The sequence below is a fragment of the Vanessa cardui genome, chromosome 25 (assembly GCF_905220365.1).
Source record: "Vanessa cardui chromosome 25, ilVanCard2.1, whole genome shotgun sequence".
NCBI classification, from domain to species: Eukaryota; Metazoa; Arthropoda; class Insecta; order Lepidoptera; family Nymphalidae; genus Vanessa; species Vanessa cardui.
In genome coordinates, this window is record NC_061147.1 from 1147795 (window position 1) to 1173908 (window position 26114).

The following is a 26114-nucleotide window of genomic DNA, read 5'->3' on the forward strand; positions in this document are numbered from 1 at the left end:
GATGATGGCAAAAAACGGTGACGCCCTAATTCGATCCAACAAATGATTCTCGAGTTTGGTGCCCAAACACTCGATCATTTCATTTTGAATCGTTGCACTCAGGTATCTTGTTGATCCTAAAAACATGGGGATATTAGAAAACATCAGATTATGAGAACATAAATTATAGACACAGTAAACGAGATAATTTCTTACCTTTGGGCATATCCAAAACTTGACGCAAGATGTGGTCGTATCTAGCGACGAGTTGGACAATTGTGAGAAAATTTCCGTGATTTCCTCCCTCACTCAGATCCTCTCGATGTCCTCTCAAAGCCGAAGAACTCTTCGCAAGAGTGATTATAATATCAAATAATCTGCGAAGAACTTGTCTCCAAAATGATGCTTCTTTGCGAATTTCATCTACAAGTTCTCTGTCAATGGTGGAACTTTTTTGCCACACTTCATATACAGCGCACGCCTCCGTGTGTGCTTTCGAGGAACCATGTTGCTTGATTCTGTCTGATAAATGCCTCCAGTCCCGAAATCCAGTGCACCATGCATTTATTTGCGAAGCGAACAACCAACACGGTTGGCAGTAGGCAGCATCCAGCATTTTGGAGTAACATATCCAAAAACGATCAACTGGACCGTATTGTGACGTAGAAACGTAATACGTTTCTGAAAAGCTCCTATTGTCTTGGTGGGGGTCCTTCGGAAAAGGTCCCGGAGGTTTCAAAGGTCCCTTGTCAAGAATCAGACGTTTTTCGGTATCACTCAGTTTCTTGTTGATGTAATTTCCCAAGTCATTTGAAATTTCGAGAACTTTTGAAGATGTAGAAATTGATGATTCCTCTACTGTAGGTTGCACGGAAGCGTCGAGGTAGTCATTTTCAGCAGGGGCATTGATGGTAGTATTTTGAACGATGACTTCGGCACTTTTGAACGATGTTTCGGCTGTTGAAGGAACTGTAGCAGAAAGCGGTTTCGTAAAAAAGCTATCTAGCTTGGGCAATTTTTTTTTACTTTCTTCTCTTTCTTGTCGTTGTTTCCGCTTTGCGGCACCGCTACGTTCCTTTTTTCGTTCCATAATTTTTAATTGGTAACTATCGAAATTTTAGAAATCCGGAGTACTCACTGAGATTTTCCTATATTGCTTGTTAATGTTTAGTATAGATTACGAGCAAGCTCAACAGAAAAGAACCATAAAACAGCTGGTTTGGTAATAATGTGGTAAAATCAATATTAATTCATAAGAAGATATTATCGTTTCTATAGCAGCTCGTTTGTCAATTTGGACTTGAGTTTAGGAAAACGTTGGTTGTTTTTTATTGCCGATCAGGTTGAGACCTATCATACATTATACGGTTAGCGTTGTGCTGCAACCTGTATCGTGTCAATTGTCATCGGAAATTTTTTTTGCAAAAATGAGTTTTACCAGAATTTGGTGCCGGATGGATGGATCATTTTTACCACTTCAGTTTGAACGCAGTAAGTAGGTACCTGAATCCTCATTGCAGTGAATATGCTCAAAATAATATTTAAAAATATATTTTATAAAATAAATACAATAATAGTAATAAATACAATAGTAGTAATAATTTAATAAATACAATTTATCATTTATTGGATTATTACTTATTGTTAAAGTGCCATTGGTGTGGTTTAATGACATAAAATGAAAACAAAGGCAGCTAAAACCTTTAGAGCTTAATTTTATTTTTGTAGGAAGTATCTTAAGACAAATGAGCCACCTTATGATTAGGAGTCACCATTGTCTATATACTGTATTATTATCGCCATTAAGCTCATAAATCTTGCTTCACTATTATTTACTATAAGTTAATATTATAACCTACTATATAATGCCTACTACTACTACAACTAACAGACTAAAACAATGAGATTTAGGCATATATACATTATATACAATTTTATTACTTTTAATCATTTTAGATACTCTCAAGTCTTGACGCTAAAGTAACAAATAATAATCGTAGGTATCTAACATCGCAAGTGCGGCGCTGACCTTGGAGGCGAATATGTGTTTTTCATACTTAAGTCCCGCGCCAATTTTGCAAAAATATTCTTCAATTAACAGAATATTATGACGACTTGCGTACAATGGCGTGGATTATTGATATTTTATCCAATCCCCTAGAAAAGTTTATTATGAATTAAAGATTTTTTGTTATTTTTATTTTTTGCATTATATTTAATTAGTTTTGTTGTATGTAGGTATATATTTTTGGGTAAGTTTCTACTCAAATACTGACTTACAAAAAAACATTCAAAAACTATTGAGTACAATGCTATTACAAAATATTTTTATCAAGCATCTATAACTGAAATAACGATAACAAACAAACAGCACATGCTTATAGAGGACGCTTGGCGCATGTGTTGAAAATGTTAAACAAGGAGTTTAATCATTGGTGGTGTTGATTTAAATTGAAAAAAAAATAAAAAATTGAAATTGAAAAAAAAAAATTCTTGTGAGCAGGCTCGAGACTCGAGGCTCTTTTTTTTAAATTTTTTGAATTTTTAAATTTTTTTTTTTTTCATTTTTTTCAAAGCTGAGGCTAGGGGGCCCCCTGAGCTCGAGGGCCCTGGTGCACGGCACCACCTGGCCCTATGATAGCTACGCCACTGGTATTGAGCCAAAGCCCTGACCTAACTTATCAGATACTACTATAACATTTTTAACATTTTTATTAATTCCTAACCCCAGTCTATTGTGGTTGTGGATTTTTGGTGAACATTGACTCAACTTGATAGGTTGAGGCACTGTGGTATTATTAGTACTAGTAGCAGCCAACTCATTTTCTTGAGTATGCAAGCAGTTACATATGTATTTATTTGATAGGGATTCAAATTTTTCCAAGTTGGATGTTGTAATATAAAAATTGAAGGGGGGCTAATTGTAATATATAATTGGCTAAAAATAAATTTAAATTTAAAAAAATATTAATTTTCTTCGAGGCAAACTAAAAATTCGGTAGAGCTGGACAAGGTTTTTAAATTAAACAAATCCTCGAAAGAAAGTGCTCCGGAAGTCAGTTAAATAACCCTTCAACATTACAAGTAGATTTACAGAAAAGGCAAATCTATGATATAAATTAATTTATTCAAAAAAAAATGTCAAAATAATTTTAACAATTAAAAGGTCTTAAAGTAACAACAGTAACAAAATCGGGCGCCTGGATGTTTACATCCATTTAAATTCACTAATCTTAATTAAATATTTACTTATTGTAAATGTTTCAAAGTTAGCAAAAAATATTTTAAAGTTAGACTAAGTAATGTAATAAAAGTTATAAACAAGTCAAAAATAAAGTTTAAATAACGTTACAATAATGTATAAATATCCTAAAAAAAATGTTTGAATGCCAAATTTTCATAAAGTTTTAAAAATGTATACTAAATCCCACGAAGTTCCAAAGTTGCGGTAAAATAAATATGTAAAAAATTACATACCAGAATCCAGAAGTTAAATAATTGTTATAAAGTTTTCACTTCCTTTACGGGTTCTAAAATTTTATCTCCAGGAAAGTTTCTATCCAAAACTTCAAAATATCCAAAGTTATAAAGTTCATAAGTTCTTCGAAAAGCGTTGAAAATACTCCACTTGAAGATACAGCGAAAGAAAATAATTCCGAGGAATAATACTGTTGTAGAAAATAAGTGTAGAAAATACCCATTGAAAATAATTGTTGAAAATAAGGGTTGAAAATAACTGTTGAAAATGACCATTGAATATAATCATTGAAAATAACTGCAAAAGAGAAACAATTCTAATTAGAACCTAACACGAATTTCGAAAATCTATAGTTTCACTTTAATAATCCAAGCAACTTACCCGGTCAATCCCGGTTATTTTCCAAAAATAACAAAATGCATCATGGGAAATATTCTAAAAATTCCCTGTAAAGAACCACAATCGTTCGTTACGAAACAGAACAATTGAAATACATTAAAATTTCGAAGAAAGTTTTTCGACTTACCACGAGGCGACAAATATCCACATTAATTTTTGTAATCCGACATGGATTTACTTCGAATCGTTTAAATTAAGACATAACGGGCCTTAAAACTTCAATTTTCAACAATATTCAATAAGTTAAACCAAATAAAAGTTACAAAAACTTTGTAAATAATTTAGCGTCACATTTCGACTTAAAAGGCGGAAGGAAAGTGAGGTCTTAGACAAATGTCAAAGATCATCTCAAAGATAATATAAAGATAATAAATCACAATTAGGTCAGGAACGCATGATGCATAAAAGTGCATTTTTATTTTAAATGTCAAATTTAGCGGTATTTTTAAATTATGCATAAACATAGCCTTAGAAATGATTGTCAAAGTCAAATGACAGATGACATCCGATAACCTATGTTAGAAATTTAATATTTTTTTTGACGAAATTATTTAAAAATGGATGAAACATGTAACGTGCGCCACAATTACGTTACAATGTACATAGCTCAAGAAGATTATTGGCTGCATGTATATGTTCCTCTATCTGTTTTTGAGCCAAGTCATATTTTTTATTAACAAAATCTAAAGTTTTCTGTAGGCTAAAAATTTCTAGATGCATTTGTTCAATATTAGTGTCATACATTAATTTTTTATTTTGCAATTTATTATTACATGATTTTATTTTATTAATCAAATGTGAGCGGTCCTTTCTCATTTTGTATATATATTGATATTTATGAGTATTATTAATCATTTTTTTTGTTTTATTAATAAATTTATTTAATTTTATGTATTTTTTTAATTTGTTATGTGTATTCATATATTTATGATTAATTTTAGACTCCTGCAAGGAGGTTTTACAGTCAGAGTCATGTGTAACTAATTCATTATACAAACTCTCAGTCGCATAACATTTCTGGCTTGTTTTAACTTGTTCTAATCCTTTCTCTGATTTTTGAGCATTTAAAAGACTAACTTCCAGTTCTGAAATGCGACTCAAAGCTCTTTCATGTTCATCGCTACACTCTTTAAATGAGGTCACAATTTTAAGAAGATTGTCCCGCTCGCTAACAACATCTAAGCAATGTTCATTCAACTTGGCTAGCTCACTTTTGAGTTCTGTGTTTTTATTAACAATTTTTTTGATCTCTTCTTCACTGTCCTCACGCTCTTGAAGAAGTTGTCTGCTTAACTCTTTAGAGGATTTTAATTCTTTAAGGGTGAGTTGGAATTTGGCTTCCATATCTTTTATTGAAGTTTTCCGGGTCATAATAGTATACTCCATGTTGTTTAACTGTAAAATAATTTAAATATGTATTTTTAAATGCTATTGCAGAGAGATTTAATATAATCAGGATTGTACAAATCTATATCTGATTGATTATTTTAATAATAGGTGATATAACAAAATGTGATTACTTACCTATATACTATCAATTAAGGTAATAGCAATGAATTTGTCCAAAGTTAAGTAATATAATATAATATTTTACACTATGATATTCCAGTTACCAAAGGTACACTAGGTTAATCACATATAATATTTTTAATTATTTTACTTTTATAAATATGTAGGTATTTATTTATTCACTTGTCAACTACTTCAAACAATATTATAAGCTTAGTATGTACTGAGCACAAGGATTACAGCTTACAAAATAAGCTGGGTCCTATGCACAGCACAGATATTGTGAAGAACTATCTGAGGGCTATGTTAAAATCTTCAACCTTGCTTCCAACTAATTGTCAAGCAAAGTGAGACAGTAATCACGCCAAAGGAGAAGGCAGATGCTGTCCACAACATGTAAGCCTTGTTCGAATTAGATTTAGAACGTGTAAAAAAGAGTAAATAAAAGTTTAAAACAAAATACTCCCCGGGTTTACGTAGATTTCAAGTTAAGCGGCCGTTAGAGTATGACAGTCGACTCGATTCTTCTTTTGTTCCGATTTAGTTGCGTATATGCGTCACAAACACTATTGACACTTTTTTAAAGAATTGTAATACAGAATTACTACTATTAATTGGAATTAAAACACTTAAAACTAAATAATTTAAAATATTTAAAATAAATTCAAATTTGACATGTCACCCAGCGCAGTGTTTATGTTTATATTTTTTAAGTTGCATTTTTGACAAATTTTGAAAAAAGCTAAAAAACGCGATAACTCCAAAACGGTTCACTTTTGGATTGTGCATATGGGGATTAAAATTATTGCAAATAGTCACCCCTATCACCTAACGGATATAAGTCGAATTACCCAATAACCCTGTATTAAGATACCGGGAAATATAATCAATTTACCATTTTCAAAATTTAACAAGATTTAATTAATAAATAAATCTTATTATTCACTAGCTATACCCGCCCGCTTCGCAGGGCATTAGTCGCAGAAAAAGAAAAAATTCATTGTGTAATTAATTACTGATCATCAACAATGTACAAATAATAAAGAAACAAATAAAGAGAAAAAAAACAATCGAGATCTAATCAAATTCTTCAAAAAAACATATTTAATATTCGTCATCTATTTCATCTTCTTCAATGATGTTCTCGATAGGCTGCAGATTGGTCATAACACCCATAAACTTGCTTATACGATGTTGTATAGGTACGATGAAATTTTTAATTAAATTTCTATAGTCTGTAAAAGTTTGTATCAAACCAACACCCCCTCTTTTATCCGGTTCTATTGAATATCGATGTTATTACATTTACAACCTTGTCAATACTTGCGAAGGTACATCAAAGCATCCTGAGCATATTCGTGCATATGTCTTGGAATTCCACTGTACGAAGATCTTTGTCCAATATCAGCAGCTACTTTATCATTCGATATTATATCTCGTAAATAAATGTACTCTTTTGCTCGGAGTTTTGATTGGTTGTTTCGAATGTAGTTTAATCGTTCGTTCTCGACCATAGCGTACATGTCAACAATGAATTGTTAAAACAGTTGACGACACTTCAGAATATGGTTAGACTGATTATCTCTAATCATTATACGATATGCAAAAAAATCCATACATAGTTGTGTGGATTTTTTTGCATTCTCTTCGATGTCACAGAGCCTGTCATGAGAATATTTTGATACAGTCCGAGATGATATCCATCTTCTGCTCGCATAAGCATAATTGGATAATCGTAACAATTGTCATACGATTGATGTGTTTCAGTGACACCTTGATTGTTTTTCGCTTAATGATAACAATACCTCGTTTTGTAATTTCTGTACCGACAACTACAGCTGTGACTTCAGGAGCTACGGCAGCATTAAAATGCCTTTCATGCTCTGCATTCAACGGCGTTCTTTCTGCATTGATAATGACTGAATCATTTGTTGTTTCACCGTCTAGAGTAGTTTTAAAATCTTTAACTGTATATTTATTTTCATAAAGCATACCTAATCCTAAATTTAGCGATGATTTCTCGATTCGTTGTGGTACTGAACATGCATCGAAGATCAATCTTTTTCTACGTTGTCCATGGAGTAAATTTCCAGAAACTGAATTTTATTTAGATACTGAAAGAAGTGAACCAATTATATGATACACTTTAAACGTAGACGCGAAATTATTGTATTGTACAATATTTGTTGCTCCAAAGCAAGAATTGTAAATTTTAATAGGCTTAATTAAATATTCAGACACCTCAGTAGTTCCCGTAACGTAGATAAGAAGAGGTTCTGATGGTTCAATCAGTAGTGGTAAATACATTTTGCCAGTGGAGTAGCACAATACCAGCAGTTTATTTTAAACATCATAGCGTGACAATATGGGCATCCTATATGCATTGAACCAATGATCACATCGGGATTTATTGAGATTGCTGCTAGTTCTTGACTTTAATTGTATTAAAAGTCTATTTTAATCGTTGATCATCCAGTCGTTGGGCTCGCTCGTCAGGTTTTTCAGTATCTCTTGATGAAGATGCTTGTTGGAAGATCTGGAACTTGATCATTAGGTTGACTAACTGTTTTGGCAACTCTCAAAGTAGAAATTCGGATTCTATTTGTTTCTAAATATATGTAATTTTTTGTTGGTGTGTTGTTTCCGTAGCTCTTTTGGATGACGCTGCGCTTATTTTGTTGATGTTCCGAGCATTTTTTCTTCAATGACATGGTGGTTTCTATTTATATAAATTATTTGATTCAATGATGATTAATGATTTTCATTTTTTATTTCATATTTTTTACTTATCGGTTGATCGGCATAGAAATGCATCGTGATACTCGTAATCTGTTGGTTATTTTTAATGATACGGATGAAACAATCACTTTCTCCGTGAAAAAATACTTGTACGTACTCATTTTCATGACAATCGGTTGAACGGTGTAGATATCGCAGCGCTACCTGGTGGCGATTTACATCACGTACATATACCTACCATTTTTTATACAGATGCACGGTGCATCTGTTCCCGAGTTATAGCAGAACATTCACACGGACAAAAATGTCTAAAATGGTAAAAATTATGTCAGTCAATCATAAAAATAATACTTATGAGGAATTACGACAAAAGTAAGTATAGATTTTGTATTCACGTGCGATAGTTTTATTATTAGCGTATTTCATGTATAACTTTGGTGTTTATGTGTCTATACCGATTTCTATGCTGCTTTTTTATGGAATAGTTATGACTGTTATTTTTTTTTAATTTGGGATGATTGAGAGTGTTATAAACGCAGGAATAGACAAATATAATCAGAAAGCTTCGAACTACTAAGGCGTTGGGAGTGACATGTGTTATTGTGAGTCAACCATAAAAGATAGACAAAGGCTGTCATGGGAATTTTTTTATATAATTTTAAGGAGAACATTTCCGAAATACACAGTTTCTATGTACCTTAAACCATTAAGGTTGTACACGTGACGGAAACTTAAAATATGGAGTAACTTCTCACGCTTTCCCGACATTTCCCTTCACTGCTCTGCTCCTATTGACTGTAGCGTGATGAAAAGTATACTATAACCAGCTCAGGAGTATGAAAAATAATTGTACCAAGATTCGTTAAAATCCGTCGTGTAGTTTTTGTTTCTATAACGGTTATATGGACAGACAGACAGACAGACAGACAATAATTTTACTGATTGCATTTTTGCCATTAGTATCGACCCCTTTTCAACCTCTGATAGTTATTTTGGAAAAATATTTCATGTGCAGAATTGACATCTCTACAGATTTATTATAAGTATAGATTAAAAGAGTACTTTTTACTGCAACTAATTTTAAGTCAATTTTATCTGCATAAAATATGTATTAAATATTTTGGACTATTTTATTAAATATCAGATTATTAAAAACTCTTAAAAGGATACTTTGAATATGTTGTTCATAGGAATAAGACTAGTTCATGAATAGGAAGAAAAACAAAAAAAATAACAATAAAATAATTTATTGAATTCAAATGATCATCAGGTTTTATCTTAACCTAGATACAATTAACTAACTGACTAGCGGTAATAAATGCCATAAATTATTATTCTAACAGTCTTATTTACAGAAAATATCACACATTTTCAAACTAAGGTAACTAAAGAATTAATTTAATCTACTTCTTCGACGGTGGGACCACTGCGATGTGGGCCTGGCATGCCGGCGCCAGCTCCGGCTCCAGCGCCCGCTCCTGCATCAGCGCCGTGAAGTTTGCTCATAATGGGTGAGCATGTGCGCTGCAAGTCTTGCCATTTGTGCTCGAACTCTTCCTTCTCGGCCAGCGTGTTGTTATCCAGCCACTGCAGCGCCTCGTCGCACGCGCTGCGAGCGGTGTTCTTGTCGGCTTCGCTCAGCTTCGATCCCGCGTCATCCAAGGCCTGTCGCACACTGAACACGTACGACTCCAACTGGTTGCGCGCGGCCACTCGTTGGCGCTGTTTCTCGTCCTCCTCCTTGTAGCGCTCGGCCTCCGACAACATGCGATCTATCTCGGCCTGCGACAGTCTCCCCCTGTCGTTCTTGATGACGATGTTCTTGCTGCGGCCCGTGCTGTTCTCCTTCGCGGACACGTTGAGAATGCCATTGGCGTCCAGATCGAAGGTGACGTCGATCTTGGGGACGCCGCGGGGCGCCGGCGGGATGCCGGTGAGATCGAACGTGCCGAGCAGGTTGTTGTCTTTGGTCATAGCCCGCTCGCCCTCGTACACTTGGATCGTGACGGCTGGCTGGTTGTCGGAGTACGTCGTGAACGTTTGCGACTGCTTGCAAGGGATCTTGCAGTTGCGCTCGATGATCTTCGTCATCACGCCTCCCGCCGTCTCGATACCCAGAGACAGCGGGGCGACGTCCACCAACAATACATCTTGGATCTTAGAGTCGCTCTCGCCGCTCAGGATAGCCGCCTGCACCGCCGCGCCGTAAGCGACCGCCTCGTCGGGGTTGATGGACAAGTTCAGCTTCTTACCGCAGAAGAAGTTCTGCAGCAGGTTCTGGACTTTCGGTATGCGAGTGGACCCTCCCACGAGGACCACGTCGTGGATCTGACTCTTGTCCATCTTGGCATCTTTCAAAGCTTTCTCGACGGGCTCTAGGGTGCCGCGGAAGAGGTCCGAGCAGAGCTCCTCGAAGCGGGCGCGCGACACGCGAGTGTAGTAGTCAATTCCTTCATAGAGCGCGTCTATTTCGATCGACGCCTCCGTACTCGATGATAATGTACGCTTCGCTCGCTCGGCGGCCGTGCGGAGGCGTCTCAGAGCGCGCGGGTTCGTACGCAAATCCTTCTTGTACTTGCGTTGGAACTCCTCCGCCAGGTGATTCACGAGTCTGTTGTCGAAGTCCTCGCCCCCGAGGTGCGTGTCGCCGGCCGTCGCCTTGACCTCGAACAGCGAGCCTTCGTCGATGGTCAAGATCGACACGTCGAAGGTGCCGCCGCCGAGATCGAAGATCAGAACGTTTCGTTCGCCTTTCAGGTTCTTGTCCAGTCCGTAGGCGAGCGCGGCCGCCGTGGGTTCGTTGATGATCCTGAGGACGTTCAAACCTGCTATGGCGCCGGCGTCCTTCGTCGCCTGTCTCTGGGAGTCGTTGAAGTAAGCGGGAACTGTGATGACGGCGTCCCGAACCGACGTCCCGAGATAGGCCTCCGCCGTCTCCTTCATCTTCGTCAGAACCATGCTGCTGATCTCCTCCGGCGCGAACCTCTTCGCTTCCCCCTTGAACTCGACCTGTATCTTCGGTTTGCCGCAGTCGTTGATCACTTTGAAAGGCCAATGCTTCATGTCCTGTTGGATCTTCTGGTCATCGAATTTGCGACCGATCAGCCTCTTCGCGTCGAAGACTGTGTTGCTGGGGTTCAAAGCGACCTGGTTCTTCGCCGCGTCGCCGATCAGCCGCTCCGTGTCGGTGAACGCGACGTACGATGGCGTCGTCCTGTTGCCTTGGTCGTTGGCGATGATTTCCACGTTCCCATGTTGCCAAACTCCGACGCACGAGTAAGTCGTACCGAGATCAATTCCAATAGCTGGCATTTTGCTTGTTTTTCTTATAAACACTCGTAGAAATAAGCACTTGTAGTAAAGTCACTTGTAAAACTTCGCTTCGGTTTGTACCGAACTCTTCGTACGCTCTGTATCGTATTTCAAATTATACTGACTTTACGCGCCAAGCTCGGAGCTTATATATTAAACGAATAAGGATTCGCGAACAATCTACGCTGTACTAGAAGGCGCCAATCAGGTCGCAGGGTACAGCGAAGTTTCTAGATTAAAATTGTACCAGCCAATAGAAACGTAGGACGTCAGATAGAAAGAAACAAAAATATCGGAGAAGACTATTTTAGGGTTGCAAGCGGAATAGTTTTTCCCTATTCGTAGGATTATTAATTTTAGTTTTTACTCACAGGTAATTATTATTATATAGAAAGTATCATTTCAGTATATGTTTTTTTTTAGTTTTCTAACCGTAGCTTTACTACATAACGCTGAAATGTAAATTATGGATATATATTATTAATTGCAGACTGTAGTATAAATTTAGTATTCCTAAACAAAATATTAATATAATTGATTGATAATAAATAACAATTGAATTTATGAATAAAATAATTAACAAATCGTGATAGCTGTTATCGCTTATTAGATCTTATGAATATTTTTATCTGTGAACAATTTGGATCATAATATTTAAAAAGTGCTTAAAAATGATAACATAAAAATTTTAATTTTTGCCATGTTAAATATTCACATTCGCTTTACCAAAATTGGTAATTTTATATTATATACAGTACCTACGTTGTATGTTACATTTCTAATAACATCAGTGATTTATAAATATATTTCTAAATTATATTATTAAAATCATCAATAGCGATAGATATGAAAATGAGATGAAAACAATAAATAAGGTAATGACATCTTAAACTTTAAAATTTTATACTTATTATCTACCAAAGTTGTATTTTTTTTTAATAAAAATTAATTACTTAGAACTGTTGCAATTATTAAGATAAGAAGCTGACCACACTGAAGATCGTTCTAGACGAATCGAGATCGGTATTACTATCGTACGAAAGAGAAAGCCTTACATTTAATAGTAAAATGTCAGAAAGGGATGACAAATAAACAATCGATCATTTAAGAGATGCTAGCAAAAAAGATTCACCACGTTCTCAGGAATATTATTTAAATGTTTAGTTCATTTAAAAACCTTTATACCGACTAATAATTTTACTGGAGAATTCTGAAGTTGGAACAAAAATGGGAACTTCACATTCTCTACTAGATACACACCCTAATCATTTTTATTTTTATTTTTAAAATTTCCAAATCAAAAAAGTAGTGGTGCAAAATGCTTCAGCAAAAGTTTAACAGCTAGCCTCATTGCCTCATTGACAGACGGGCTGGTTCGTTTTTTGCCCAGAGGATCGAAATTGTGATTCAACGGGGAAATGCTACTAGCATTCTTGCCACTATTCCACACAGTCAAGATTTATACAGTAACTAGTTTTATTTCAGCATTTAATGTTATTAATACTCACATGTGTGTAGAAAATGACAGACCTAATTATTTTGAAATGATTAAGTATATATCTTATTATTGTATGGGAATACTTATATATATTTTTGAGATATAAAATTTTTAAAATTAGATATATATTAAAACAAAACAAAAAAATTAAATGTAGTTAGGTCATAAATTATTACAATGAGCATTTATTACAATTTAATTTAGTAGGTAAAAACAATCTCAATATAATAAATGAAATAACTAGTGTGAGAAACGATGACTTGTATTATAAATACAGATACTGAATATTATTTTTAGTTTCCATCAATCAATGGTTAAATATCAAGGCAATATTTTGTTTGCTCGTTGGCCACACTGACGATCGTTCCAGACATTTCGAGATCGGCTTGGGGAAAGAGAAAGCAATATAAGTCAGAGGGAGTGCGCACTATGCATGCTCCCTTAAACCTCCCTTCCTCCAAAAATATTGTGTTAAAGTTCTCGACTTTCCATATAGGGTAGAATTTACTAGAAATTCTTTAACATACTTCCCTTATGGTTTTGAATAATAATAACGCTTAGATGTGCATTAAAATATAATAATAAGGACAAAAAAAACAGTTAACTAAGCATATTTTTTGTTTGTTTTTTATTGTTATAGTATTATTAAGAATTAGAGAGCCCAGATGGTTTACTTGCAAGAAACACGAATAATAACTAAAGTTTGCGAATGCTCCTGAAACTGTTGCTACACACATATTTTGATTTATTATTTATTATGATTTATTATTGTAAATTGACATTATAAAAAAAAGAAAAAAAAATAGATACCGCTGAGTTTCTGTCGCCGGTTCTTCTCAGGTCTGAGGTATTATATTCCGAACCGATGGTAGATTTTCCACAATCAATAAGAAAGTGTAAACACTACCATTTTGAATAAAGGTTTTTGACTTTGACTTTGATTGAGGTATTTGTAACTTTCAACCTCTTAAGTACCACTAGAAAAACGTTAAATCCCTACATGGTATAAAACAAAGTCGCTTATCGCAGTCTGTCCTTATGTATGCTTAGATCTTTAAAATTACGCAAAGGATTTCATGTGGGTTTTTTTTTTAATAGAGTGTTTTTTTTATTGTGTACGATGGTGGACGAGCGTAAGGGCCACCTGATGGTAAGTGATCACCATTACCCATAGATAATGAAGCTGTAAAAAATATTAACTATTCCTCACATCGTCAATGCGCCGTCAACCTTGGGAACTAAGATATTATGTCTTGTGCCTGTAGTTAAACTGGCTCACCCTTCAAACCGGAACACAACAATACTGAGTACTGTTATTTGGCGGTAGAATAACTGATGAGTGGGTTGTACCTACCCAGACGGGCTTGCACAAAGCCCACCAAGAAGTGATTGAAGAAGAAAGATTCATGAGGAAGGTGTTTGTACATGATACATGGGAAATATAGTAAAGAAACACTGATAATTTTAGAAGTTTGTAATGTGATGTCGTAAATAAACAAATTCTGTAATATATTTGGTATCAGCATTGAACAGCCGAGGCGGATTGCTATAATTATATCTGTCAATTAAATTGTGCTAATTAATAATTTTATACTGGTCGGTCTCAGAAAGGCTTTTAAGTATTCAGGAGCTTTCATAGTCGTTCTTTTTGCATTTGTCTACCACCGGCTTAGAGCTGTATTCAACTATATATTCGATATATTAAAGATTTGACTCTATGATCGATTTTATTAATACGTGATTGAATTATATTTCATTACTTTCAAAGCAGATTTATTTTTAGAAGAAATAAGTTATGTAAAGTAACCTGTAAATTTCACACTGTTGGGATAAGGCCTCCTCTTCCATTAAGGAGAGGGTTTGGAACATATTCCACCAGGCTGTTCCAATGCGGGTAGGTGGAATGCACATGTAGCAGAATTTCGATGAAATTAGTCACAAACAGATTTCCTGGCGATGTTTTCCGCTGACCACGAGATGAATTATATTCACAAATTAAGCACGTATATGTAGTGGTGCTTGCCTGGATTTGAACCCGAAATCATTGGTTAAGCTCCATAAGTTACGTAGTGTTGACGTTGACGTACGATCGTTCGTTCGTACGTAAACTTACCACTAAGAAATGGTAGCTCCATTAGTCTTGTTGCTTGGATGCTTTATTTTGCTTCTAACTTTTGCAGAGATTTTTGATTTTATGGAATAATTTTTCCAAGTTCAAATCATTCAGCAGTATTTAAAGCCCCCAGAAGTATTTTTTTATATCATATTGAAATGGATTGAAAGTATAACGCTGTATTATTAAAATATAAGTAAAGTACAGGGCCATACTAATCTGTGTATCTGTGTTATATACAATTTGTATTTAAGGTACCTACTTAATATAATAATAATTAATGCTATTTGCTTAGTCCATAATTTGCATAAGGAAAGTTGTTATATATTTCTTGCTTATAAGGTGTGTTATTATTTTTAGTTTTATATTTACCGCCTATTTATTTATCATTATATTTTTCATTCACTAAATATATTTTATTTATAATATCACTAAAAAGCAGTGTAGTCGATATAAATGCCGCCTTTCGACGCTGGTCAAAAGTTTGTATACTTATAGGTGATAGGAAAAGTATTCCGACTCAATGTATTTTGATGACGATGTTTTTTTTTCATCATTATTTTACCGCTTCTGAAAAATTGCCGACCGATCATTTATCCATTTATTTAGCCGTCATCTTAAATAATTATGTAGAATTGGTACTTTACCAGATCTATTGAAATTAAATAAATTAATTCTATTATTTAAGACTTTTGATAAAAATATTCCATAAAAGTTGATAAACATAGTACTTGTAACCTCGGATTTCCGTTGGCATACGCAAATTTGTATTTGTCATGCGGTAAATGGGACTAAAATTTAATATTAACATTATATTTATCCATATATCCAATTCATATTAAATTTATCCATATATCCAATTCATATTATATCTATATTTCAGTCTTAAAGAATTAGTATTTTTAATTATTTAAATATTGTTTTATGTCGTAATAGCATTTTTCTAAAAGTTACAATTTTGTCCTTATTTTGAATTGATTTATTGGTAAATTTTGTATTTCACCTGGTAACTTGTTGAAAATTTTAATTGCCAAATGCATTATTTTTATAAATATTGAGGTAAGGCCTAGGCACATAAATTTTATTGGGATATCTCTTAGATTTGTTAACTTCTGAATTGAGCTGAAAATAATTGGGATATCTTTTGACAAATATACAGATTTCCTTTATATACAAACATGGCAATGGCAAAATCTTCAGTTCTTTAAATACTGGCTTGCAACTTTCGAGAGGTCCTATGCCGTAAAAAGCTCTAATGCACTTCTTTTGAGCTCCAAATGCTCTTATGATGTGTACAGAATTTCCCCAAATTATTAACCCATACGATAAAACTGATGCGACATATCCATGGTAAGCAGTTATAGCTGCTTCACGTGAAACTGTCAAACGTCTTAAAGCATATACAAATTTTTCCAATTTAGTACAAACATAGTCAATATGGTGATTCCAACTACAGTTTATATCGAACATGACACCTAAAAATTTTGATACATTTGTTTCTTCTATTTTATTTGAGTCGTATTGAACGTTTATGTGTATTTTTTACTATGAAAGGAAATAAATTGTATAACTTTTGTTTTATTTAGATTTACTTTTAATAAGTTCACATCGAGCCACTTCATCACTTTATTGAGGGCTTCGTTAATCAATAGTTCATAATTGTAATTCTTTATACATTAAAATGTATAAAGAATTACATAACGAAGCCCTCAATAAAGTAATAAATCTCGTAAACGAGAATAGTTGTATCGTCAGCGAATAAGATACATGGGTGATTCATATTTTTAGGTAGATCGTCAAAATACGTGAGAAACAGGAAAGGACCCAAAATACTGCCTTGTGGAACACCACACATAATTGTTCTAAATTTTTTGATTTGCGCGTAAATTTTTCACAATTAACAATTTTTGACACTTCAGTACATTGTAATCTGTTGCTTAGGTAGCTTTTAATCCATTGGTAGGCATTTCCTCTTATACCGTATGTGTCTAGTTTTTTTTAGTAATCATTTATGGTCAACATAATCAAACGCTTTGTCATATCTAAAAGAATAGCAGTAATTGGTACCTTGTCATTTAAGCTGTCAGTTATGGTTTTAATGAAGTGAAAACAAGCTAATGTCATAGAATTACCATTTCGGAATCCAAATTGTTCTTTAACTAGAATATCGTGATTATCATAGAAATTTTTAAATCTTTTTAGTATAGCTTCCTCAAAGACTTATGATAAAACGTTTATTAAAGCGATTGGCCTTTAATTATTATTATCTAAGAGATCACCTTTCTTGAACAAGGGTTTTACAATTGTTAACTTTAAGATCGTAGGAAATATTCCCTGTTCAAATGATAGATAAATAATGTGTGAAAGTGACTTACATAAAAGTGCTGCACTTTTTTTATAATATCTAGACGGATTCCATCGCAACCCACGGATTATTATTTTGGTATATGTACCGTGTATAAATACATAATATGCATTGAGTAAAAAGGGCTATTTTAACATTACAAACAGACACTCCAATTTTATTGTGTAATATGTATAGGTTTACTTAAAAAAATAGCGTTTTGAACGTCGACGAAGCCAGTATCGAAAATTTGAAAGTAAAATAAAAGTGGATAGACGCAGATAATGGGAATGGTATTGTATTGTAAGTAATGATTAAAATATCTTATTTATATCAATATAAAAAAGATATTTGTCAAGAGCTGTTAGTAGAGTACAATACAGCGAAGCTATTAGCAAATTGCGTGGAATACGTGAAGTTGAGGTATGTTTTTTTTATGGTATAGGTTGGCGGACGAGCATATGGGCCACCTGATGGTAAGTGGTCACCATCACCCATAGACAATGAAGCTGTAAGAAATATTAACTATTCCTTACATCGTCAATGTGCCACCAACCGTGGGAACTAAAAAAATATGTCCCTTGTGCCTGTAGTTACATTGGCTCACTCACCCTTCAAATCGGAACACAACAATACTATTGTGTTCCTGTTGTGTTGAGTTCTGTTATTTGGCGGTAGAATAACTGATGAGTGGGTGGTACCTACCCAGACGGGCTTGCACAAAGCCCTACCACCAAGTTGTTTATATTTATTCCTTCTTGGATTGGAACACTTTATAGAATACTAGTTGCCGACCACTGATTCGGCTGCGTGTAGCGGATAAACAGTAACCCATAGGCTATATTTTATAAAATTTGACACAGAGATATTGCAATGGTACCTATATATCTCTGTGTCAAATTTTACAAAGGTAGGTAGTAGTTAGGTCGACAAATATACCACCTGACGCTAAGTGATCACCACCGCTCGTATTGGCACCGTATTAAATATTAACCATTATTACAACACACTGAAGCGCTACCATCCTTGGGAGGTAATAAGCGCCGTGACTGGCAGTTTCACTGGCTCACTCACCTGACTCACTCTCCAAAACGAAAAACAATATTGTGAGTTGTTCAGAAGTAGACTATCAGCTGTGAGATGTATCCAGAAGGAAATGCGCCAAAGTCTCGTGTAAATTTGTCGAGATCTATAAACATTTGACAACGTTGAATTCGGAATTGAAAGTTAATTAACATACTCCACGTATTAGGGTTTGTAAGTAATTAAGTGAAATATTCTTAGAAAATAAACATACATCGAATTAATCAAAAAATATTAGTAATACAGTATGTATTACATAGTAAACACAGCTGTTTCTGTTTACCTCTGTCATCGGATAAGGCCCAAAATATACCCAGACTAATATTATCTTTTAATTCAACTAAAACGATCGCTGAAAATATTAATGAATATCATCGACAAAAAACAGAGTACGTTGTTTAATGCTCTGTAGCTGTACCGTAACTGTTATAGTTTTATGTACGTTTAACTATCACTTTATACGCATATACAGGGTTTTTGGTAATTCGACGTATATCCGTTAGGAGTAAGTAGTGTTGCCCAAATGCAAGACCAAGACGAGACTTAGCCAGTCTTGGTCTTGGTCTTGCGCTCCCAGTCTTGGTCTTGGTCTTGGTCTTGCAGCAAGAGTCTTGCAAGTCTTGCAATTACCTATTAGTCTATTACTATTTATTAAAGTTTATTTTAAATCTCAGAAAAACGTATTAGAATTGGAACATTGTAAGCTTGAATTAACATAGCCATAGTAAAGATCAAGCAGATTAATAAATTGCTGAAGATTTGATAAGAAATTTGAAAAATCAACTGACAAACACAGATTATTTATTACCTACTTGTTCAGAGTCGACGCGTGAATAAAATATAAGAAAAGAATTAGTGCCAATCACTATCCTTCACATATAAGTGAATGTTTTGGCGTACATCTATACTAATATTATAAAGCTGAAGAGTTTGTTTGTATGTTTGATGACAGAGGTTTTAAAATAAATAAATAAATCCTGAACGTCACTATACCTCCAAAGTTACTATTCCTCGTGGACGAAGTCGCGGGCACTGCTAGTAAATACTTACTCTCATCATCTCTCTCAGAGATATTCGGGCTGGTAAGCAATACAAAACTCTTATCGCAGGCTTTTTGTTTTATTAGAAAGTAAGTATCTTCGCTTTTTATATTATTTTATTAGTATTGTAGGATTGTTTTACACGTTTCAGGTATATTTAAAAGTGGCTACAATATTTATCAAACGGGTGATATTTGAACACTTTTTTGCTATTTTGTCTTGTAAAAACTTAAGAAATATAATGACTGAATGTACAATAATAGTAAACCTAAGTAATTAGTTTATAACCATATAATCAATATTATAATATATACTTACTAGAATAAATTATTATGACATCTACTACCTATTCTTACCATTTTATCGTAATCATAATACTACTTGCGTGATCATTATAATGTATTCATTTTCATTCTAAGCTCTCTGAAACTTATTTATTCTTTGGAATACCTGTAGGTACTCTTAAAATTCGAAATTATTTTGCATGAGTATACCTACGCCCTGAGGCGGCCATAAAATAGTGTCAAATGTTGTGATTTCGGTGCGGCAGCAACGATTGTTGCATATGATTTCAAAAGAAGCCGCCGGCGCGTTCATCATAACCATGTACTTCCGAAAAACGGCAAATTTCTTTGAGAAGTAACTACAAAACCTTTGATGCCGCATTATCAAAGTGCCGATGATTAAAACATAACTATGCATGCACTCAGTTTGATTTTAATGGATATTTTTTTATTCGTTATGTAGGTATGTTTATGGTATTAGTCGTAATGCGCATAGGTCCAGTTTTTCATATTCTTTGATACAGTTTTGTGCGTCTCATAGATTTCCTAAGCGTACCTATACACCGAGCTGTTACACCTAACTATTCCGTGAAGTAGCGCTAAGTCCTAGCTGCAAGACGCAAGAGTCTTGCAGGCTATGTCTTGTTCTTGCGCAAGTCTTGCATGGTCAGTCTTGGTCTTGGTCTTGCTAAAAATACGCGGTCTTGTTCTTGGTCTTGCAAAAACAAGACTGCAAGACCAAGACTGAATTTGGGCAACACTAGTTAGGAGATGATAGGGGTGACTGTTTGCAATAATTTTAACCCCCATATGCATAATCCACAATTGAGCCATTTTGAGTTATAACGTTTTTTACTTTTTTTCTAAATTTGTCAAAAATGCAACTTCAAAAATTTATTAAAAAAAAGTATCTAATAAAATCATTCTTTTTTCTTTTGTTTTTTAAAAATGATTAAACACTGGATATTTGTCAATATTTAAACAAAAATTATCGGTCCAAATTTAAAAATGCGAGATAGAAAACGAATTTATTTCAATATTTTTTTATTTTTTTTTTTCCTCAAAAATGTCTTAAATACTAAAAAAAAATCATTATGAAACATGACCTAACAGATAACCTTTTCATAACATAAGCTTCCAAAATGTATAAAAAGAACGAAAATTTTTCAAATCAATCGAAATAAATGACCAGAAAGGACGCCGGTGGAAATTTTACAGTGAATAATGCAGAATTCTATTCTTATTATTATCCCCACGAAAAGTCCCTGAAAGAAATGTTATTTTTTATAAATTTGTTCTTAACGCGTATTCAGGAGTTGCGTCCTGTTTGGTACTCTAAACCATTAGAAGCCAAATTTGATCAACATGGGATTACTAAATATTCTAATGACATGTTCATTGGAGTGCAAAAGTGTACAAAAATATCCTCGTGTGAAATCCTCCTCGAAAACTTACTACTTATAGAAAGAAGATTACGAGACAAAATATCATATACCAGAGAGTTTTTAAGACATTTTTAAGGAAAATTTAAAAAATATTAAAATAAATTCGTTTTTCGTCTTACAATTTTAAATTTGGACCGTTAAATATTGACAAATATTCAATGTTTAATTAGATTCTTTTTTTTAATATTATATATATTTATATATATTATATATTTTTTAAGTTGCTTTTTTGACAAATTTTGAAAAAAGCTAAAAAACGCGATAACTCAAAAACGGTTCACTTTAGGATTATGCATATGGGGGTTAAAATTATTGCAAATAGTCACCCCTATCACCTAACGGATATAAGTCGAATTACCCAATAACCCTGTATTAAGATACCGGAAAATATAATCAATTTACCATTTTCAAAATTTAACAAGATTTAATTAATAAATAAATCGTATTATTCATTAAAAGAGTACTTTTTACTGTAACTAATTTTAAGTCAATTTTATCTACATAAAATATTTATTAAATATTTTGGGATATTTTATTAAATGTCACATTAATGGAAACTCTTAAAAGGATACTTTGAACATGTTGTTCCATAGGAATAAGACTAGTTCACGAATAGGAAGAAAAACAAAAAAATAACAATAAAATAATTTATTGAATTCAAATGATCATCAGGTTTCATCTTAACTTAGATACAATTAACTAACTGACTAGCGGTAATAAATGCCATAAATTATTATTCTAACAGTCTTATTTAAAAAAAATATCACATATTTTCAAACTAAAGTAAGTAAAGATTTAATTTAATCTACTTCTTCGACGGTGGGACCACTGCGATGTGAGCCGGGCATGCCGGCGCCAGCTCCGGCTCCAGCGCCCGCTCCTGCATCAGCGCCGTGAAGTTTGCTCATAATGGGCGAGCATGTGCGCTGCAAGTCTTGCCATTTGTGCTCGAACTCTTCCTTCTCGGCCAGCGTGTTGTTATCCAGCCACTGCAGCGCCTCGTCGCACGCGCTGCGAGCGCTGTTCCTGTCGGCTTCGCTCAGCTTCGAACCCGCGTCATCCAAAGCCTGTCGCACACTGAACACGTACGACTCCAACTGGTTGCGCGCGGCCACTCGTTGGCGCTGTTTCTCGTCCTCCTCCTTGTAGCGCTCGGCCTCCGACAACATGCGATCTATCTCGGCCTGCGACAGTCTCCCCCTGTCGTTCTTGATGACGATGTTCTTGCTGCGGCCCGTGCTGTTCTCCTTCGCCGACACGTTGAGAATGCCATTGGCGTCCAGATCGAAGGTGACGTCGATCTTGGGGACGCCGCGGGGCGCCGGCGGGATGCCGGTGAGATCGAACGTGCCGAGCAGGTTGTTGTCTTTGGTCATAGCCCGCTCGCCCTCGTACACTTGGATCGTGACGGCTGGCTGGTTGTCGGAGTACGTCGTGAACGTTTGCGACTGCTTGCAAGGGATCTTGCAGTTGCGCTCGATGATCTTCGTCATCACGCCTCCCGCCGTCTCGATACCCAGAGACAGCGGGGCGACGTCCACCAACAATACGTCTTGGATCTTAGAGTCGCTCTCGCCGCTCAGGATAGCCGCCTGCACCGCCGCGCCGTAAGCGACCGCCTCGTCGGGGTTGATGGACAGGTTCAGCTTCTTACCGCAGAAGAAGTTCTGCAGCAGGTTCTGGACTTTCGGTATGCGAGTGGACCCTCCCACGAGGACCACGTCGTGGATCTGGCTCTTGTCCATCTTGGCATCTTTCAAAGCTTTCTCGACGGGCTCTAGAGTGCCGCGGAAGAGGTCCGAGCAGAGCTCCTCGAAGCGGGCGCGCGACACGCGCGTGTAGAAGTCGATTCCCTCATAGAGCGCGTCTATTTCGATCGTCGCCTCCGTGCTCGAGGACAGTGTGCGCTTCGCTCGCTCGGCGGCCGTGCGGAGGCGTCTCAGGGCGCGCGGGTTCTTGCGCAAATCCTTCTTGTACTTGCGTTGGAACTCCTCCGCCAGGTGATTCACGAGTCTGTTGTCGAAGTCCTCGCCCCCGAGGTGCGTGTCGCCGGCCGTCGCCTTGACCTCGAACAGCGAGCCTTCGTCGATGGTCAAGATCGACACGTCGAAGGTGCCGCCGCCGAGATCGAAGATCAGAACGTTTCGTTCGCCTTTCAGGTTCTTGTCCAGTCCGTAGGCGAGCGCGGCCGCCGTGGGTTCGTTGATGATCCTGAGGACGTTCAAACCTGCTATGGCGCCGGCGTCCTTCGTCGCCTGTCTCTGGGAGTCGTTGAAGTAAGCGGGAACTGTGATGACGGCGTCCCGAACCGACGTCCCGAGATAGGCCTCCGCCGTCTCCTTCATCTTCGTCAGAACCATGCTGCTGATCTCCTCCGGCGCGAACCTCTTCGCTTCCCCCTTGAACTCGACCTGTATCTTCGGTTTGCCGCAGTCGTTGATCACTTTGAAAGGCCAATGCTTCATGTCCTGTTGGATCTTCTGGTCATCGAATTTGCGACCGATCAGCCTCTTCGCGTCGAAGACTGTGTTGCTGGGGTTCAAAGCGACCTGGTTCTTCGCCGCGTCGCCGATCAGCCGCTCCGTGTCGGTGAACGCGACGTACGATGGCGTCGTCCTGTTGCCTTGGTCGTTGGCGATGATTTCCACGTTCCCATGTTGCCAAACTCCGACGCACGAGTAAGTCGTACCGAGATCAATTCCAATAGCTGGCATTTTGCTTGTTTTTCTTATAAACACTCGTATAAATAAGCGCTTGCAGTAAAGTCACTTGTAAAACTTCGCTTCGGTTTGTACCGAACTCTTCGTCCCCTCTGTATCGTATTTCAAATTATACTGAGTTTACGCGCCAAGCTCGAAGCTTATATATTAAACGAATAAGGATTCGCGAACAATCTACGCTGTACTAGAAGGCGCCAATCAGGTCGCAGGGTACAGCGAAGTTTCTAGATTAGAATTCTACCAGCCAATAGACATTTAGGACGTCAGATAGAAAGAAACAACAATATCGGAGAGGAGTACGTCAGGGTTGCAAGCAGAGTAGTTTTTCCCTATTTTCAAGATTAATAATCTTACATAATATATTGATTATGTTTTTTAGTTATCAAATTATGATTAATTAATTGTATTAGTAGATTTTAGCAAAGTTTTGGTATTCTTAAAATAAATAAAGTATATCCATATAAACCAACAAATTCATGACAATACGTTTAAAAAACATTATAAGTATCAAATTAATAAATAAAATAAGTAACAATCCATGATTACTAGTATCGCTTAGGTCTTGCTAATATTTTATATCTGGTAAGAATTTAGTCCGTAATATTAAAAAGATTTAAAGATACCTAACGTTTTTAATATTTTAAATATCTACATTCGTTTTACTAAACTTGGTAGCAGAAGCTAATATAATTTTAATTATGTAATTAAGTAATTTTAATTTTAATGTTATTTAAGTATTCGATAGCGTAAAATATAAAAATAAGATTATATATTTAAATTATTCACAATGTATAAAGTCAGTAATTATATCTTAAACTTCAATAATACTTAATGCTTATTATCAAGCTAGGTTTTAAAATTTTATAACTTTTGTTTTTTAAAAAATAATTTCACGTAGAAATGTTGTAACTATAGAGATAATAAGCTAACCACACTGAAGATCGTTCTAGACGAATCGAGATCGGCATGACATCGGAGTTAGAGAGAGAAAGCCTTACTTTTGTTTTTTAGTACTAAAATGTCAGAGGGGAAAGACAGTAGAAATTCAATGTTATGTTATTGACAATAGTTTATTGTCGTTGTGGAATTCTCAAAATTCTTGAATTGAATTAAACTTTAGGCTTCTTTAAGAATTATAGAACAAAAGGTAATCGGAGTGTTATTATTTCATACACAGTTAGACATTATTATGGGCAGTTTAGCGTTTAAAAAACATCAACAAATATCCTTACAAATAGTTATACTCAGATTGGTAACAAAATAAATAATATCTTTATTGAAAACATATTTACTTAGTTATTTATTATAATTGTAATACAGCCGAACTAGTTGTTTTATGCAGTTCTGACGGTGGATACTTTAGAAACTAATAAAATAAAACCTTTAATAAACATGAAGTCAAATATGATGCATTACTTGTAATAAGAATCAGACAAAAGATTTCAGCTTTAAAATATCAATTTACACTATTAAATTTACATGTTACAACAATATATAAATAGAAAGACCTAGGTACCTAGGTTTATTTTCTGATAAATTGTACGTTTTCGTGTATCGTGTAGTGTAACAAATAGTTTGTATTATTTTTTTAATTGGGATTGTTTTCATATGCTTTAATAATAATACAGGGTCATAATTTAAAAATTTTTAGGACATTGAAATGTATAATTTATCAATTGTTTTAAGTATTTATTTTTTTGTAAACCACGAGGACCACGTCGTCATGAATTAGTGTATTTCATTGAAGAAAGAGTTCAGTGACAGCAATCACTATGTGTCACGAGAACAAAATCTTCAGAACAATTGTCTGCAATGAAAACAAAAAGAATGATTGCTAATAGTCTGTTTTTTACCAACAGGACAAATAAACTCTCTCCAAAAAGATTAGTTGTCATAGAAATTAACAAAACTAAAACCATAGCAATATGAGCAATTTTTGATGTTTAAATATTTGATGACAGGGGCACAATTCAAGTTAATCTTAATTAATAAAGTTAATTTTTTAATTTTGTTTTAGGTCTACACACAAAAAGGCATCAGAATGATCATAGTTGGAATAACCATAAGCAGTAATGGTTGGACAGAATAATTGTAAAAAAGTTCTGTGAAAGATCACATGTATGTCTCTGAGAAAAGCAACATTCACACCAATGATTACCTAGCACAAGATC

General features: G+C 35.2%; 2 protein-coding genes and 1 long non-coding RNA gene across 3 annotated transcripts; all 3 read right to left on the reverse strand.

Moving 5' to 3' along the window:
- Positions 1-6284: 6284 nt before the first annotated feature.
- LOC124540468 lies at positions 6285-19576 on the reverse strand. Its single transcript, XR_006967145.1, has 3 exons — positions 19474-19576; positions 18003-18006; positions 6285-6299 (listed from the first exon to the last, which is right to left on the reverse strand). It is a non-coding gene; the product is annotated as an uncharacterized LOC124540468 (long non-coding RNA).
- Positions 9335-11503, reverse strand: LOC124540467 (major heat shock 70 kDa protein Ba-like). Its single transcript, XM_047118066.1, has one exon. It carries the CDS (start codon positions 11414-11416, stop codon positions 9503-9505), a length of 1914 nt encoding a protein of 637 aa, XP_046974022.1. The 5' UTR covers positions 11417-11503; the 3' UTR covers positions 9335-9502.
- A 2421-nt stretch (positions 19577-21997) lies between the features above and the next one.
- On the reverse strand, positions 21998-24040 carry LOC124540465 (major heat shock 70 kDa protein Ba-like). Its single transcript, XM_047118063.1, has one exon. It carries the CDS (start codon positions 23935-23937, stop codon positions 22024-22026), a length of 1914 nt encoding a protein of 637 aa, XP_046974019.1. The 5' UTR covers positions 23938-24040; the 3' UTR covers positions 21998-22023.
- Positions 24041-26114: the final 2074 nt, after the last annotated feature.

Coding starts and splice junctions, on each gene's coding strand:
- LOC124540467 (XM_047118066.1), bottom strand. CDS start 11,416: ATGCCAGCTATTGGAATTGATCTCGGTACGACTTACTCGTGCGTCGGA.
- LOC124540465 (XM_047118063.1), bottom strand. CDS start 23,937: ATGCCAGCTATTGGAATTGATCTCGGTACGACTTACTCGTGCGTCGGA.